At 44.1% G+C, this 17,790-nt stretch overlaps 1 protein-coding gene across 3 annotated transcripts in view; it reads right to left on the minus strand.

Annotated features, from left to right (window-relative positions):
• The window catches only part of SNED1 (sushi, nidogen and EGF like domains 1), a 152,930-nt gene that overhangs the window by 20,684 nt on the left and 114,456 nt on the right, over positions 1-17,790 (minus strand). For 2 of the 3 annotated variants that reach the window (XM_038749194.1, XM_038749193.1), the window contains 5 exons: positions 13,983-14,279; positions 11,364-11,547; positions 9,513-9,625; positions 5,094-5,375; positions 2,944-3,088 (listed from right to left, as the gene is read on the minus strand). In XM_038749194.1, coding sequence (XP_038605122.1) covers positions 2,944-3,088; positions 5,094-5,375; positions 9,513-9,625; positions 11,364-11,547; positions 13,983-14,279 — 1,021 coding nt within the window. The remainder of the gene's footprint in view (positions 1-2,943; positions 3,089-5,093; positions 5,376-9,512; positions 9,626-11,363; positions 11,548-13,982; positions 14,280-17,790) is intronic. The other variant, XM_038749195.1, reaches the window with a different exon arrangement.

The following is a 17,790-nucleotide window of genomic DNA, read 5'->3' on the forward strand; positions in this document are numbered from 1 at the left end:
TATTTATTGAGCGCTTACTGTGTGCAGAGCACTGTACTAAGCGCTTGGGAAGTACGAGTTGGCAACATATAAAGATGGTCCCTACCCAACAGTGGGCTCACAGTCTAGAAGGCCTCAGAGGTCTCATGGGCACCAAGATGCAAGTCCAAGAAGGACCTGGGTTCTGATTCCGGCTCTGCCGCTTGTCTGCTATGTGACCTTGGGCAAGTCCTTTCATTTCTCTGGGCCTCGGTTACCTCACTTGTAAAACTGGAATTAAGACTGTGAGCCCCATGTGGGACTGATAAGTCTGTAGCTGCCCCAGTACTCAGTACAGTACCTGGTATATAATAAGCACTGAATAACTAAAAAAAAAATAAAGTTCTAACTCAACTTCAGCCAACAACTTGACACCTTTCAGGGATCTTTTGAGAGATTTGAGACTGACCTTCCCTCCCAGATACTACACCCACTAGTTATCACCCCATTTCCCTTCTCCCTTTCTGCCATCATCAATCAATCAATCAATCATCCAAGCGCTCTCTCCTTTCTCTTGGCCAACTCTCAATTTATAATAATTCACTCAATCGTATTTATTGAGCGCTTACTGTGTGCAGAGCACTGTACTAAGCGCTTGGGAAGTACAAGTTGGCAACATACAGAGACAGTCCCTACCCAACAGCGGGCTTACAGTCTAGAAGATGATAATGATGAAGATGATTTTGACTTCCTACTATTTGTATTTCCCCCTTTTCACTATGCCAAGACTGTGTTTACCAAGGTTTCCAATAGCAACTTTCTAGTGAAACCTAATAGTTATATTTACTATTTTCAGCAGCAGCATTTACTGAATTTCTACTGTGTGTGGAACATTGAACTGAGCATCTACTGTGTGCAGAGCACTATCCTGGACACCGACTGTGCGCTGAGCCCCATACTAGCTGCTTGAGAATATAACGGTGTTTACTTGTTTTGATGTCTGTCTCCCCGCTTTTAGACTGCAAGTCCAGTGTGGGCTCTCTTTATTCCCTAATTGTACTTTCCAAGCGCTTAGTACAGTGCTCTGCACACAGTAAGCGCTCAATAAATATGATTGATTGATTGATTTTTTTTAATGGCATTTATTAAGCGCTTACTATGTGCAAAGCACTGTTATGACTGACTGAATGAATAACTGTAGAAATAGAGTGCCTGTCTGCCCTCCAGTTGCTTACAATCTATGTTGTTGAATATGATGATTTTTGTTAAGCACTTACTAAGTGACAAGCACAGTTCTAAGTGCTGGGGTGGATACAAGGTCACCACATTGTCCCAAGTGGGGCTCACAGTCTTAATCTCCATTTTACAGATGAGGTAACTGAGGCACAGAGAAGTGAAGTGACTTGCCCACGGTCACACATCAAACAAGTGGCCTCTATACTAATTCTCTATGATTTTTCTTCTACTTTCGACATAGTTGACCATCCTTTCCTCTGAGAACCCCTCAAGTCTTGGTTTTGCAAATATGGAACTCTCCTGATTTTCCCCCTCTCTTTTTGACCCCTCCTCAGTTTCCTTTCCTGATTCTTCTCCCTCTCTCAACCTTTAACTGGGTACCTCACAAGCAGCTTGTCCTAGAGGAAAAAACTTGGGCCTGAGTATCGGGAAGACTTGGTTCTCGTCCTGGCTCTGCCACTTGCCTGCTGTGTAACCTTAGGTAAGTCACTTCACTTCTCTGTGCCTGTTCTCCCTTCCCCAAAGATTGTGAGACCGACGAGGGACAGGGTCTGTTTTCAACCTGATTTTCTTGTATCAACCCCAGTGCTCAGGATAGTCATTGGCAAATAGTAAGCCCTTAACAAATAGCACCAGACAGCTTTCCTGTTTATTAATTATTGATTGATGTATTTCCTTGTGTCTAGTATTTCACTATTCACTAAGGTTTTTTCATCAATTTATATCTTCTACTCTTCAATCAATCAATCAATCGTATTTACTGAGCGCTTACTTTGTGCAGAGCACTGTACTAAGCACTTGGGAAGTACAAGTTGGCAACATATAAAGACAGTCCCTACCCAACAGTGGGCTCACAGTCTAAAAGGGGGAGACAGAGAACAAAACCAAACATACTAACAAAATAAAATAAATAGAATAGATATGTACAAGTAAAATAAATAAATAAATAGAGTAATAAATACGTACAAACATATACATACATATATATATATATATATATATATATATATATATAATACTCTTCCATTAGATTGCTTGTACTATAGTGCTCGGTACACAGTAGATTTCTAGACTGTGAGCCCGCTGTTGGGTAGGGACCGTCTCTATATGTTGCCAACTTGTACTTCCCAAGCGCTTAGTACAGTGCTCTGCACACAGTAAGTGCTCAATAAATACGATTGAATGAATGAATGATCAATCCTAGAACTTAAAAGGGCACGCGAGAAGCAGCGTGGTTCAGTGGAAAGAGCCCGGGCTTTGGAGTCGGAGGTTGTGGGTTCAAATCCCGGCTCTGCCACTTGTCAGCTGGGTGACTTTGGGCAAGTCGCTTCACTTCTCTGGGCCTCAGTTCCCTCATCTGTAAAATGGGAATGAAGACTGTGAGCCCCACGTGGGACAACCTGATGACCTTGTATCTCCCCCAGCGCTTAGAACAGTGCTTGGCACATAGTAAGCGCTTAACAAATACCAACATTATTATTATTAGTGGGTGCTCAATTAATGCTACTTCTACCACGGCAGTGGGTGTTCAGTAAATGCTTGGCACATAGTAAGCGCTTAACAAATACCAACATTATTATTATTATTATTAGTGAGTGCTCAATTAATGCTACTTCTACCACGGCAGTGGGTGTTCAGTAAGTGCTATTACTTTCAGTGTCTCCTCTGGATCTAAGTTCTTCCATATACGGGCGGCGTACGTGAGCGGGCCTAGCGATCCAACGCTTAGGTTTGCGCTTTTGGTCTCACCTGGAGGGCTGGGGCGGTTCCTCCGGGACATCGTGGTCGGCTAACAGTCGCAGTTCCGGCAGGAATGCTGGGGGCAGTCTGTTCCGGAGCACCCTGGCATTCCCCCCTTGACCCCACCGCCTGTCGGAAGTTCCTTCCCTCTGTGCTGCAGAACAAGAAGGTAAGCGTGAGTGGGAAGGGACAGACCATCTGCCTCTTTGGTATCTCCAATCAATCAATCAATCAATCATACTTATTGAGCGCTTACTGTGTGCAGAGCACTGTACTAAGCGCTTGGGAAGTACAGTGTCCGAGAGACAGCTCTGTGGATATTTCCCCCTCTCCCATTTTGGGCCACCATGGCGACAGCGCTGTCCGTCCCACAGCTCTGTCTCCACAACATTACACCGCCCTTCAGTCATGCTCCCCCATTTTAGACTGTGAGCCCACTGTTGGGTAGGGACTGTCTCTATGTGTTGCCAACTTGTACTTCCCAAGCGCTTAGTACAGTGCTCTGCACACAGTAAGCGCCCAATAAATACGATTGATTGATTGATTGATCTGTACAAGAACGCTTTCAGGTTGAGGGTATCATCTCCCTTTCGATATTTCCCTTAGACTGTAAGCCCCTTGTGGGAAGGGGACTGTGTCCGATCTGCTATTCCAAGTGCTTAGTACCTTGGCTGGACACATAACAAGTGCTTGACAAATACCGCAATTGTTATTGTTTGCTGTCACCCCTAAAATGATTAATAATCTCCTTTGTCCTTCCTGCCACCTGCTGATCATTTTTCTAAAGTTTCCCTGCCGCCCCCTCCCCACATTGGTAACATCTTCCATTTTGCCCTCATTATCTGTACTACCCTTTTAAGACATTATATTAAGATATTATTTTAAGGCATTCTTTCATTAATTCACTCATTCATTCATTCAATCGTATTTATTGAGCACTTACTGCATGCAGAGCAATGTACTAAGCACTTGGGAAGTACAAGTTGGCAACATATAGAGACGGTCCCTGCCCAACAGTGGGCTCACAGTCTAGAAGGGGGAGACAGACAACAAAACAAAGCATACTAACAAAATAAAATAAATAGAATAAATATGTACAAGTAAAATAGAGTAATAACTATGTACAAACATATATACACATATATATATGTTTGTACATAGTTATTACTCTATTTATTTTACTTGTACATATTTTATATGTTTGTACATATCTATTACTCTATTTATTTTACTTGTACATATTTATTCCGTATATATATATATACACACACATATATATATATATATACGGAATAAATATGTACAAGTAAAATAGAGTACATATATACATACATATAAATATATATATATATATACATATATATATATATAAATATATATACAGGTGCTGTGGGGAGGTGAAGGAGGTAAGGCGGGGGAGGGAGAGGAGGGGAAGAGGAAGGAGGGGGCTCAGTCTGGGAAGGCCTGGAGGAGGTGAGCTCTCAGTAGGGCTTTGAACTCTTTATACTCATGTCTGTCATCCCCTCTAGACCGTAAGCTGCTTGTGGATCAGGAACGTTTCTACCAACTCTTATCGTACTCTCCCGGGCGTATGGTACAGTGCCCTGCACACAGTAAGCGCTCAATAATTGACTGATTTAGCGATTAAAAGACCGTCAAATGCATGCTCTTGATTACATATAGGCAACGACAGCAGCCACTCTGCACAGAGTAAGCGCTCAATAATTGACTGATTTAGCGATTAAAAGGCCGCCAAATGCATGCTCCTGATTACATATAGGCAACGACAGCATCCACTCTGCACAGAGTAAGCACTCAATAATTGACTGATTTAGCGATTAAAAGACCGCCAAATGCATGCTCTTGATTACATATAGGCAACGACAGCAGCCACTCTGCACAGAGTAAGCACTCAATAATTGACTGATTTAGCGATTAAAAGGCCACCAAATGCATGCTCTTGATTACATATAGGCAACGACAGCATCCACTCTGCACACAGTAAGCGCTCAATAAATACGATTGAATGAATGAGTGAATGAACGAATCCAGTCTCTGGAGTCACAGATTATCTTTCCCGGGGGCCGAGTCCTCCCCTGGAGTAAAGGTTTCCTAGCAACGGGCATTGTGATAGTCAGGGAAAACGGTTCAGAACTTACAGGTGATAATATACAGGTGGGCAGGGTCACTGTGAACTTGACTTTGCTCGGTATTCTGTACAGCGGTCACTGAAAGGTGATACCTTTGACCCGGAAGCAGGTCACGTACGGTGTAGCCGGTTAACTTTCCATTAGGGACGTAGCGACTCTTCACGCTCTGATTGGTGGTGACATTGATGATGTAGCCCTCCACCGAAGCGCTGGCCAGCGGGTGTTCCCACACCATGTGGGCAGACGTGGCTGCCACTCGGGAGGCAGTGAGGTTCCTGGGAGGAAGAGGCCCTAGCCCGGGGAGAGAAGGCGGGAAAGAAATGGTTACTAAGAAGTTCAAGTTCCCTCACTCACAGGTGACGCTTCATTTTCATTGATCACCCAACGAAGGATCAGACTGGGCCTAGCTTAGCCTTAGTTTCCCAAAGGCTTCGTAAAGCGTTCTGCCCGCGGTAAGCGCTCAGTGAGGATTGGTTTCCTAAGACTGTTGTCGCGGTGGATTTGTGCCACGTGAGAAAATGCTGCCCGAATGGGATGCCCAGCTGGGGGGAAGACTGTAAAGGGACAGGTCGGCTGTTCCTGTGTTTCCTAAGACTGTTGTCGTGGTGGATTTGTGCCATGTGAGAAAATGCTGCCCGAATGGGATGTCCAGTTGGGGGGAAGACTGTAAAGGGACAGGTCGGCTGTTCCTGTGTTTCCTAAGACTGTTGTCGTGGTGGATTTGTGCCACGTGAGAAAATGCTGCCCGAATGGGATGTCCAGTTGGGGGGAAGACTGTAAAGGGACAGGCCAGCTGTTCCTGTGTTTCCTAAGACTGTTGTCGTGGTGGATTTTTGCCACGTGAGAAAATGCTGCCCGAATGGGATGCCCAGCTGGGGGGAAGACTGTAAAGGGACAGGTCGGCTGTTCCTGTGTTTCCTAAGACTGTTGTCGTGGTGGATTTGTGCCACATGAGAAAATGCTGCCTGAATGGGATGTCCAGTTTGGGGGAAGACTGTAAAGGGACAGGCGGCTGTTCCTGTGTTTCCTAAGACTGTTGTCGTGGTGGATTTGTGCCACATGAGAAAATGCTGCCCGAATGGGATGTCCAGCTGGGGGGAAGACTGTAAAGGGACAGGTCGGCTGTTCCTGTGTTTCCTAAGACTGTTGTCGTGGTGGATTTGTGCCACATGAGAAAATGCTGCCCGAATGGGATGTCCAGTTGGGGGGAAGACTGTAAAGGGACAGGTTGACTGTTCCTGTGTTTCCTAAGACTGTCGTTGTGGTGGATTTGTGCCACGTGAGAAAATGCTGCCTGAATGGGATGTCCAGTTGGGGGGAAGACTGTAAAGGGACAGGCCGGCTGTTCCTGTGTTTCCTAAGACTGTTGTCGTGGTGGATTTGTGCCACGTGAGAAAATGCTGCCGGAATGGGATGTCCAGTTCGGGGGAAGACTGTAAAGGGACAGGTCGGCTGTTCCTGTGTTTCCTAAGACTGTTGTCGTGGTGGATTTGTGCCACGTGAGAAAATGCAGCCCGAATGGGATGACCAGTGGAGGGAAGACTGTAAAGGGACAGGTCGGCTGTTCCTGTCCAGTCGGACCCTGTGCAGGGAGGTTGTGAACCATCCTTATTTGGATGCCTTGAACAGCGTGCGTGTTTCTTTCATTCATTCATTCATTCAGTCCTATTTATTGAGCACTTACTGTGTGCAGAGCACTGTACTAAGCGCTTGGGAAGTACAAGTCGGCAACATCTAGGGACGGTCCCTACCCAACAGCGGGCTCACAGTCTAGAAGGGGGAGACAGACAACAAAACAAAACATATTTACAAAATAAAATAAAGAGAATAAATGTGTACAAATAAAATAAATAAATAAATAGAGTAATAAATACGTACAAACATATATAAATATATACAGGTGCTGTGGGGAGGGGGAGGAGGTAAGGGGGAGGAGGGGGAGAGGAAGGAGGGGGCTCAGTCTGGGAAGCACATCTTGAGGCCGCACTATTTTCCAAAGCTTTTGTAGGTATCATTTCAACTCATCTTTCACCCCTTCAGTGCTGGACGCTATATTTTTTTAATGGATTTTGTTAAGTGCTTGCCGTATGCCAGGAACTGGACTAAGTGCTGGGTAGATACAAGCTAAAAAATACTTACTGACCATTTATTCTTCACTGAGTTATGAGTGAAATGTTCAACAAATCCTTTGGGTGAGGAAATCTCATAGAACAACCTTTAAAAAATTCTGGTCTCTTGAGCAACACCTTTTGGGGTGTAAAAACTAAGCACGTCTATATATTTTTGTTAATTTATATTTTGGGGGCTAATCCCCCCATCTTACCTCCTTCCCTTCCCCACAGCACCTGTATATATGTATATATGGTTGTACATATTTATTACTCTATTTATTTATTTATTTTACTTGTACATATCTATCCTATTTATTTTATTTTGTTGGTATGTTTGGTTTTGTTCTCTGTCTCCCCCTTTTAGACTGTGAGCCCACTGTTGGGTAGGGACTGTCTCTATGTGTTGCCAATTTGTACTTCCCAAGCGCTTAGTACAGTGCTCTGCACATAGTAAGCGCTCAATAAATACGATTGATGATGATGATGATGATGATAGGCATCTTGCCTGTTTTGTTTTGTTGTCTGTCTCCCCCTTCTAGACTGTGAGCCTGTTGTTGGGTAGGGACTGTCTCCATATGTTACCGATTTGTACTTCCCAAGCGCTTAGTACAGTGCTCTGCGCAAAGTAAGCGCTCAAAAAAATACGATTGAAAGAAAGAAAGAATCGGGCACAGTCCATGCCCCACATGGGGCTCACAGTCTCAATCCAATCCCCATTTTCCAGATGAGGCAACTGAGGCCCAGAGAAGCTAAGTGACTTGTCCAAGGTCACACGGCAGACAAGCGGTGGAGTCAGCATTAGAACCCAGGTCCTTCTAACTCCCAGGCCATTAGGCCACGGTACTTCTCACTTAGTGTACGATTACAACCGGAGAGGGTTATTTTCAGAGAATGGGTAGAAAACTCTGGAGAATCCTTTCCACGTTAAGAAGCCATTTAAGTTGCCATCACTAGAATAAAGCCAAATTTGGGACTCGTATGAGAGAGAATGGGAAAGTCTTCCCCTTCTTTCTTCTGTATCTGAGTCCACCAATTATACAGTGCAGTTAAATAATTCCAGCTTTCTCAGAGTCACCAGCGTGGCCACTGGCCTGAGAGTCAGAGGTGGCCTCTAATTCCAGCTCTGGCACTTGTGTGCAAGTCATTTAATTCCTCTGTGCCTCAGTTTCCTTATCTGTAAAATGGAGAGTATATGTCTGTTCTCCCTCCCGCATAAGACTGTGAGCCCTATGTGGGAGAAGTTCTTACTGACCTTATTGTCTTCTATTTACCCCAGAGTTTAGTACAGCGCTGGGCCCATAGCAACCACTGAAAAAATACAATTATTATTAATAATGATGGTATTTGTTCAGTGCTTACTATGTGCTAAGCGCTGGGGCAGATACAAGGTAATTAAGTTGTCCCATGCGGGGCTCACAGAGCTCACCTCCTCCAGGAGGCCTTCCCAGACTGAGCCCCTTCCTTCCTCTCCCCCTCGTCTCCCTCTCCATCCCCCCCATCTTACCTCCTTGCCTTCCCCACAGCACCTGTATATATGTATATATGTTTGTACATATTTATTACTCTATTTTACTTGTACATATCTATTCTATGTATTTTATTTTGTTAGTATGTTTGGTTTTGTTCTCTGTCTCCCCGTTTTAGACTGTGAGCCCACTGTTGGGTAGGGACTGTCTCTATATGTTGCCAACTTATACTTCCCAAGTGCTTAGTACAGTGCTCTGCACACAGGAAGCGCTCAATAAATACGATTGATGATTGATTCATCCCCATTTTACAGATGAGGGAACTGAGGCACAGTGAAGTGACTTGCACAGATGAGGGAACTGAGGCACAGAGAAGTGAAGTGACTTGCCCGAAGTCACACAGCTGATAAGTGGTGGAGCTGGGATTAGAACCCATGACCTCTGACTCTCAAGCCTGTGCTCTTTCCACTAAATCACGCTGTATTATTATTATTACCACCAACATTAACTCAAGAGCCATCAGACAGCACTCCTGGCCTGAGCAGGAGTTGGAATAATGGACTTTCCAATTGCCTTTTCCTCTGGCAGATTTCCAAGCCCATCATTCCTTCCAGGAAGTGGAGATCTAAAGCAGCCGTCGGGATGGGAGCGAGCACAGAGAATGACCTCCCGGTGCACAGGGGAAAGATTTAGACTCTCATTAGCCAAGTATTGTTTTTCTTGAAGTAATTGTGCTTTAGGAACTGCGGCAACCCTGCAAGGGAGGAGGGTCTCCATGAGTTGTGATAAGGGGAGAGCTCTTTTTGTGCAGCTGAGATACTTTGAGGCAGAAGTCTTTGGGTTATACTCACGAGTCCACACATGGACAGGGGGAGTGGCCAAGCTCTCTGAGGGATGGTCTTCAGTTCCCACCCCACTGAGGGTGGCCACATGGATAATATACCGCTCTCCAGGCAAGAGATCCCTGTGAAGAAGGGAGAGAAACAGGAGGGAGATTTTAACTTTCATTAAATACTGGGGCAGATTCTACCTCCCTGAGAGGAGGAGGATGGTTCTATAATAGCGTGGCCTGACAGCACTCAATGATCCCAGTCACGGACACACCCACAACGCCACATGCAGTATGTTGGACATGTAGCAAAGTGTGATGAATATATGTCTATATGTTTGTATGCTTTTATTACTTTATTTTATTTGTACATATTTATTCTATTTATTTTATGTTGTTGATACGTTTTGTTTTGTTATCTGTCTCCCCCTTCTAGACTGTGAGCCCGCTATTGGGGAGGGACCGTCTCTATATGTTGCCAACTTGGACTTCCCAAGCGCTTAGTACAGTGCTCTGCACACAGTAAGCGCTCAATAAATACGATTGAATGAATGAATGATGATGCCCTAAATTCCATTGTGCCACTTTATGAAAATGCACCGAGTTCACCTGAACCTGGAGTATTTTTTCAGCAGGGGAGGAGGGGTTTGGGGGGGGGGGGGTGGCAGGATTTCTTAATTTAAGCGCTTAGTACAGTGCTCTGCACACAGTAAGCTCTCAATAAATATGCCTGACAGCACTCAATGATCCCAGTCACGGATACACCCACAATGCCACATGCAGTATGCTGGGCATGTAGCTAAGTGTGATGTATATATGTATATATGTTTGTACACATTTATTACTTTATTTGTACATATTTATTCTATTTATTTTATGTTGTTAATATGTTAATATGTTATATGTTAATATGTTTATATGTTATAAATATGTTTATATGTTATATGTTAATATGTTTATGTTGTTAATATATTTTATGTTGTTAATATGTTTTGTTTTGTTGTCTGTCTCCCCCTTCTAGACTGTAAGCCTGCTGTTGGGGAGGGACCGTCTCTATATGTTGCCAACTTGGACTTCCCAAGCGCTTAGTACAGTGCTCTGCACACAGTAAGCGCTCAATAAATACGATTGAATGAATGAATGATGATGCCCTAAATTCCATTGTGCCACTTTATGAAAATGCACTGAGTTCACCTGAACCTGGAGTATTTTTTCAGTGGGGGAGGTGGGGTTTGGGGAATAGGGGAGGGATTTCTTAATTTAAGTGCTTAGTACAGTGCTCTGCACACAGTAAGTGCTCAATAAACACGATTGAATGAATGAATGAATGATGATGCCCTAAAATTCCACTGTGCCACTTTATGAAAATGCACTGAGTTCACCTGAACCTGGAGTATTTTTTCAGCGGGGGAGGTGGGGTTTGGCGGGTGGGGGTGGAGGGATTTCTCAATTTAAGCGCTTGGTACAGTGCTCTGCATACAGTAAGCACTCAATAAATATGATTGAATGAATGAATGAATGATGAGGCCCTAAATTCCATTGTGCCACTTTATGAAAATGCACTGAGTTCACCTGAACCTGGAGTATTTTTTCAGCGAGGGAGGTGGGGTTTGGGGAGTGGGGAGGGGGAGGGATTTCTTAATTTAAGCACTTAGTACAGTGCTCTGCACACAGTAAGCGCTCCATAAATATGACTGAATGAATTTCTTCCAAATGTGTGGTCTTGCCTGAAGGTAGACTAGGCTAGGCTAGGTAGACTAGACTCTTACAGGGGCCTACAGTTACCAAAGAGACACGGCAGTCCCCAGGACACCCGCTGTCTTCCAACAGAACACATACAGGACCTTGAGTGTACTTGAATTGGCCCGCTTACCAGAATGTGTACTTAGAAATGCTGTTGTCCAGCTCCACGGTGCGGTCCTCCCGATCCCCGAGGTGGCGGATGGACATGCGGACCTTGTTGACGGTCGAGTGCTTGACTCTGTGGAGCGCCCACTGCACTGTGATGGTGGTGGCTGACACGTTGGCGACTTCAAAGCCCTCCACCGGGCGAGGCCCTGTTGGGTGAAATGACTGCTTACCATCACTGCCACCCATTTCTCTACAGGGACGACAAAGATCTCGGGCAGGAGGGATTCAGCATCTTCAATTCGGATGGACAGTGGGCAAGAACCAAGCACAGCGGTAAAATGCCTAAAAAGGGGGCCTCAAAGAAGGAACGCGGGAAGCGATAAAACACATCTCTTCGTGGTGATTGGAGAGAGTTCGTTTGTTTGAAGAATCAAAGAAAACCTCCAAAAGTCCTCAACTCAAGGATTGCCTTTTTCACAGGGCTCTGCAACCAGTGAGTGCTCAATAAATACTATTGATTGATCGATTGATTAAATGGATGCAGACACATGCCTGTCACAGTGCATAATGCAGAAAAGTGAGATGTCCACTTTATGGGGTCCAAGGAGAGCATGTTTTGGGTCCCCTCCCTTTTTGCCTCCCCTATGTTATCCAGGGGACAGATCCTGACAAGGAAAAAAAATGCAACAGTCCAAATATCTCAGGAAGGAGCGGTCTCTTTATTCTGGATCGCCTTCTGTTCCTCAGAGAAACCAAAAGCGTTGCTAAAGGGTTGGAAACAAGTCACCAGGGGAGGGAAGAGGTTGGGCTTACTGAAAACATAAGGCATTTTCTAGACTGTGAGCCACTGTTGGGTAGGGACCGTCTTTATATGTTGCCAACTTGTACTTCCCAAGCGCTTAGTACAGTGCTCTGCACACAGTAAGTGCTCAATAAATACGATTGAATGAATGAATGAATATTCCAATATTAAATGGCCCAGTCCTCAAACCCACCCAGCTAGTCCGGCTCATATTGTCTTTTCCAAAAACAAAGGGAAGAGAACTCCCTTTTTTATTGTTTATCCTAAGGAATACCAATTACAACCCATAAACCTTAGCAAATCGCTAAGAACTGAACACATGAACAAATGCCTTCACAGATGTGAGGGCAATAATAATAATGATAGCATTTATTAAGCGCTTACTATGTGCAAAGCACTGTTCTAAGCGCTGGGGAGGTTACAAGGTGATGAGGTTGTCCCACGGGGGGCTCCCAGTCTTAATCCCCATTTTCCAGATGAGGGAACTGAGGCCCAGAGAAGTGAAGTGACTTGCCCAAAGTCACACAGCTGACAAGTGGCGGAGCTGGGATTTGAACCCATGACCTCTGACTCCAAAGCCCGGGCTCCTTCCACTGAGCCACGCTGCTTCTCATATGGCCTAGTGGTAAGAGCATGGTCCGGCTGAGACTCCCGGCTCCGCCACTTGTCTGCTGTGTGACCTTGGACAAGTCAATTAACTTATCTGTGCCTTTTATTTTACCTGTAATATGGGGGTTAAGACTGTGAGCCCCATGTGGAGCAACCCGATTACCTTATATCTTTCCAGTGTTTGGAACGGTGCTTGGCACATAATAAGCAATTTACAAATATAATAATAATTAATAATAATAAATGCAAAGGTCCCCATTTACACAGTGCTTACTCTGTTTAGCCCTGGAAAATCATTATGAAAAGGCCCGTTCTCCACAGTGAATTTCTACAGTTGTCTTTGCTGGATATTGCCTCTGGGTGAGTCAGTAAGATAAATAAAGAAAAACCCAAATCTATCTAACGTATCCCGGATAAAAAAAAGTCTTGAAAAAGAAATGTTGACATGGAAGATCTTGGCCATGAAATGCAAAGATTTCACACTGAGGAAAATATATGGGAGCTTCCCAACCGGCAGCTCATCTTCACCTGAATCAGAAGGAGCATGGACCCTAATAATAATAAAATAATAATAATAATAATAGCATTTATTAAGCACTTACTATGTGAAAAACACTGTTCTAAGTGCTAATACAGATTGTACTCACACACAGCCTTCTATTTAAAATGGCCAAGTGGCTGAGAATACCAAAGAAGCTAAGAGAGAGCTGAAGGGCACAGTCTGAGTGGCTCAGTGGAAAAAGCCCGGGCTTTGGAGTCAGAAGTCATGGGTTCAAATCCTGACTCTGCCACTTATCAGCTGTGTGACTTTGGGCAAGTCACTTCACTTCTCTGGGCCTCAGTTCCCTCATCTGGAAAATGGGGATGAAGACTGGGACAACCTCATCACCTTGTAACCTCCCCAGCGCTTTGAACGGTGCTTTGCACATAGTAAGCGCTTAATAAATGCTGTCATTATTATTATTAGAGAACAGAAGGAAAGCAGGAGCAATGAGCTAAGTGGGAGGGACTCTAATCCACCCAATGCCTTATGTTGGCACCACAATGAGATAATTTTTTTTTGTCATCTGAATCTAAAGTAAATGTAGTCACCGGGGATGGGCGGTTTTGGAACGTGGAAAATCTGCTAGTTGTGAAGGACCCCCCAAGTGACATTTTGGTCAGTTAAATTCCTGTCCAGACCAGAAAGCCCTCCCTGCCTCCTCCCCCTCGCCCCCCGACGGGACTCACGAGTGCGGGTGACGAGCGTGACTGGCCGGCTGATGTCATTTTTGTTGTTGACGTTGCGTTTCACGGAAAAGATGGAGATGTTGTAGGCTCGGCCCGAAGCCAGAGCCCGCAGCTGGTGGGCAGAGCGGCTCCGGTCCACAAAATCCGTCCGGCGGTAAGAACCGTCGAAGGAGACGTAAGTCACCGCGTAGCCGTCGATCATCTGCTTTGCCGCTTGGTCCTCCGGTGGACGCCAAGAAATAGAGACGCCGCTGTCTTCTACCCTCTCGACCTTTAAAGACATGGGCGGCAGCAGTTCTTCGGGGTTTCCACCAGGACGGGAGAAAAGGGAAGTGATAAAATGTTAGATAAGAGAGGAAAATGCCCGGCTGTTTTGATTTGCAAGACGGTAAACTTGTCTTACCGACTCTTCTATCCTACTCTCCCAAGTGCTTAGTATAGTTCTCGGGACACACTAAATGCTCCGTTAAATACAGTCGATTGATTGACCGATTGTTTCTCCTTAGTGGATGAAATTATTCCACATAGAGCGCTCTTCTCTTCATTTAGCATGATTATTATTATTATCATTATTATTATTGTTACTGTTATACTGTTTCCACCAGGACGGGAGAAAAGGGAAGTGATAAAATGTTAGATAAGAGAGGAAAATGCCCGGCTATTTTGATTTGCAAGACGGTAAACTTGTCTTACCGACTCTTCTATCCTACTCTCCCAAGTGCTTAGTATAGTTCTCGGTACACACTAAATGCTCTGTTAAATACAGTCGATTGATTGACCGATTGTTTCTCCTTAGTGGATGAAATTATTCCACATAGAGCTCTCTTCTCTTCATTTAGCATGATTTTTATTATTATCATTATTATTATTGTTACTGTTGTACTGTTTCCACCAGGACGGGAGAAAAGGGAAGTGATAAAATGTTAGATAAGAGAGGAAAATGCCCGGCTATTTTGATTTGCAAGATGGTAAACTTGTCTTACCGACTCTTCTATCCTACTCTCCCAAGTACTTAGTATAGTTCTCGGTACACACTAAATGCTCCGTTTAATACAGTCGATTGATTGACCGATTGTTTCTTCTTAGTGGACGAACTCAAAGACAACTGGGGGATTACATTAAAGACAGCGGAATGAAGAAAATTCCCTTTGAAAGGTAAAGCTTGCTATTTTTATTCAATTAAATGCTTTTTTGTCTTCCTAAATAGCTTAATTGAATAAACTTTGAAGTTTATTTTTAAAATACATCTAGCATACATATTTATTTGTAAACATCCGTAAGTTCAGGGTTAGTTGATGGAATTGTTTTTCTTTTTAAATGTGAGCAGGGGACGTGACTAGTAACTCTTGTTGTTTTGTAATCTCCCAAACGCTTTGTTCAGTGGGAAGGAAATGTTTGTTAGGTGGCACCTGTATATATGTATATATGTTTGTACATATTTATTACTCTATTTTACTTGTACATACCTATTCTATTTATTTTATTTTGTCAATATGTTTGGTTTTGTTCTCTGTCTCCCCCTTCTAGACTGTGAGCCCACTGTTGGGTAGGGACCGTCTCTATATGTTGCCAACTTGTACTTCCCAAACGCTTAGTACAGTGCTCTGTACACAGTAAGCGCTCAATAAATACGATTGATTGATTGATTGATTGATTTGCAGCAGGGCATCCTGGATAGAGCACAGGCCCAGGTGTCAGAAGGTCATGGGTTCTAATTCCGCTCTGCCAGTTGTCTGCTGTGTGACCTTGGGGAAGTCCCTTCACTTCTATGTGCCTCCATTACCTCATCTGTAAAATGGGGATTCGTTCGTTCAATGGTATTTATTGAGCGCTTACTGTGTGCAGAGCACTGTACTAAGCGCTTGGCAGGTACAAGTCGGCAACAGATAGAGACGGTACCTACCCAATAACGGGCTCACAGTCTTGTATATATACACATATTCATATGCACTCACACTTCATATATATGCATGCAAACACATTATGCACCCACACTTCATATATATGCACACAAACATCTATAAATTTACACTTCTCACACATTCATATTTAAAGACCAAATGATTATTCCCCATTGAAGAACAGCGGCAGAGAAGCAGCCCAGTCTAGCGGAACGAACAGGAGCCTGGAGGTCAGAGGACTTCGGTTCTAATCCCGGCCCCGCCAACTTCCTGCTGTGTGACTTTGGGAAGTCACTTCACTTCTCTGGGCTTCAGTTTCCCCATCTGTAAAATGGGGATTAAAAACCTGTTCTCCTCTCAACTTAGTCTGTGAGCCCCAAGTCTGATGGGGACTGGGCCACCTGATTAACTTGTATCTGCCCCTGAGCTTAGTATAGTTTTTGACACATAGTGAGAGCTTAACATATTCATTCATTCATTCAGTCGTATTTATTGAGCACTTACTGTGTGCAGAGAACCGTACTAAGTGCCTGGAAAGTACTTGAGACTGTGAGCCCCAAGTGGGACAGGGATTTTGTCCGACCCAATTTGCTTGTCTCTACCACAGCGCTTAGTACAGTCAATCCCACACCGTAAGTACTTAACAAATACCAGAATTATTGTAGTTATATTGTTATTTTGGACTCTCGCGAGTGCTTAGTACAGACTGCTGTGCCCACTGAAAGCGATCAATAAATGATTGATTAACACTCCTTCAACTCAGGAGGGGAGTGATATGTTGGTAAAAGAGATAATAATAATAATAATAATTATGGTATTTGTTAAGCACTTACTATGTGCCAGGCACTGTACTAAGCACTGGGGTGGAAACAAGCAAATCGGGTTGGACACGGTCCCTGCCCCACATGAGTCCAGACAGCTGCCCACTGTTGGGTAGGGACTATCTCTCGATGTTGCCGACTTGAACTTCCCAAGTGCTTAGTACAGTGCTCTGCACACAGTAAACGCTCAATAAATATGATTGAATGACTGAATGGATGTTGCCGACTTGGACTTCACAAGTGCTTAGTACAGTGCTCTGCACACCGTAAGGGCTCAAGAAATACGATTGAATGAATGAATGACCGTCTTTAGATGTTGCCAACTTGTCCTTCCCAAGCGCTTACTGCAGTGCTCTGCACCCAGTAAGCGCTCTATAAATACGATTGAATGAATGACTGAATGAATGAGCTTCCTGTCACATTGAGGCTGCCTTCCCCATAAGAGGCATCTTCTCTCCTCCCCCTCTGTACGTTTCATGACTTAGCCAAGGGGAAAGAGAAATTAAAAGAAGATCAGAAAGAGCCCCAATGCTCAGTCAGGCCTCCCCCCCGTAGAAAACGCTATAACAGGGTCCCTGGATTCACCTGATTTGGAACCGGTCTGCAGCCATCAAAGGACTTATTATCATCATCATCATCAATTGTATTTATTGAGCGCTTACTGTGTGCAGAGCACTGTACTAAGCGCTTGCGAAGTACAAGCTGGCAACATATAGAGACAGTCCCTGCCCAACAGTGGGCTCACAGTCTAGAAGGGGGAGACAGAGAACAAAACCAAACATACCAACAAAATGAATAGAATAGATATGTACAAGTAAAATAAATAAATAAATAAATAAATAGAGTAATAAATATGTACAAACATATATACATATGTATATAATATACATATACATAACATATATATAATATATATACATATATATAATATACATATATTATTATTTGTTTGCTAGGCACTTGCCACGTGCCAGGCACCGTACTAAGAGCTGGGGTGGAAACCAGCAAATGGGGTTGGACCCTCTCCCTATCCCCCGCAGGGCTCACAGTCTCCATCCCCATTTTACAGATGAGGGAACTGAGGCA

Source organism: Tachyglossus aculeatus, chromosome 7 (assembly GCF_015852505.1).
Source record: "Tachyglossus aculeatus isolate mTacAcu1 chromosome 7, mTacAcu1.pri, whole genome shotgun sequence".
Taxonomy (NCBI): domain Eukaryota; kingdom Metazoa; phylum Chordata; class Mammalia; order Monotremata; family Tachyglossidae; genus Tachyglossus; species Tachyglossus aculeatus.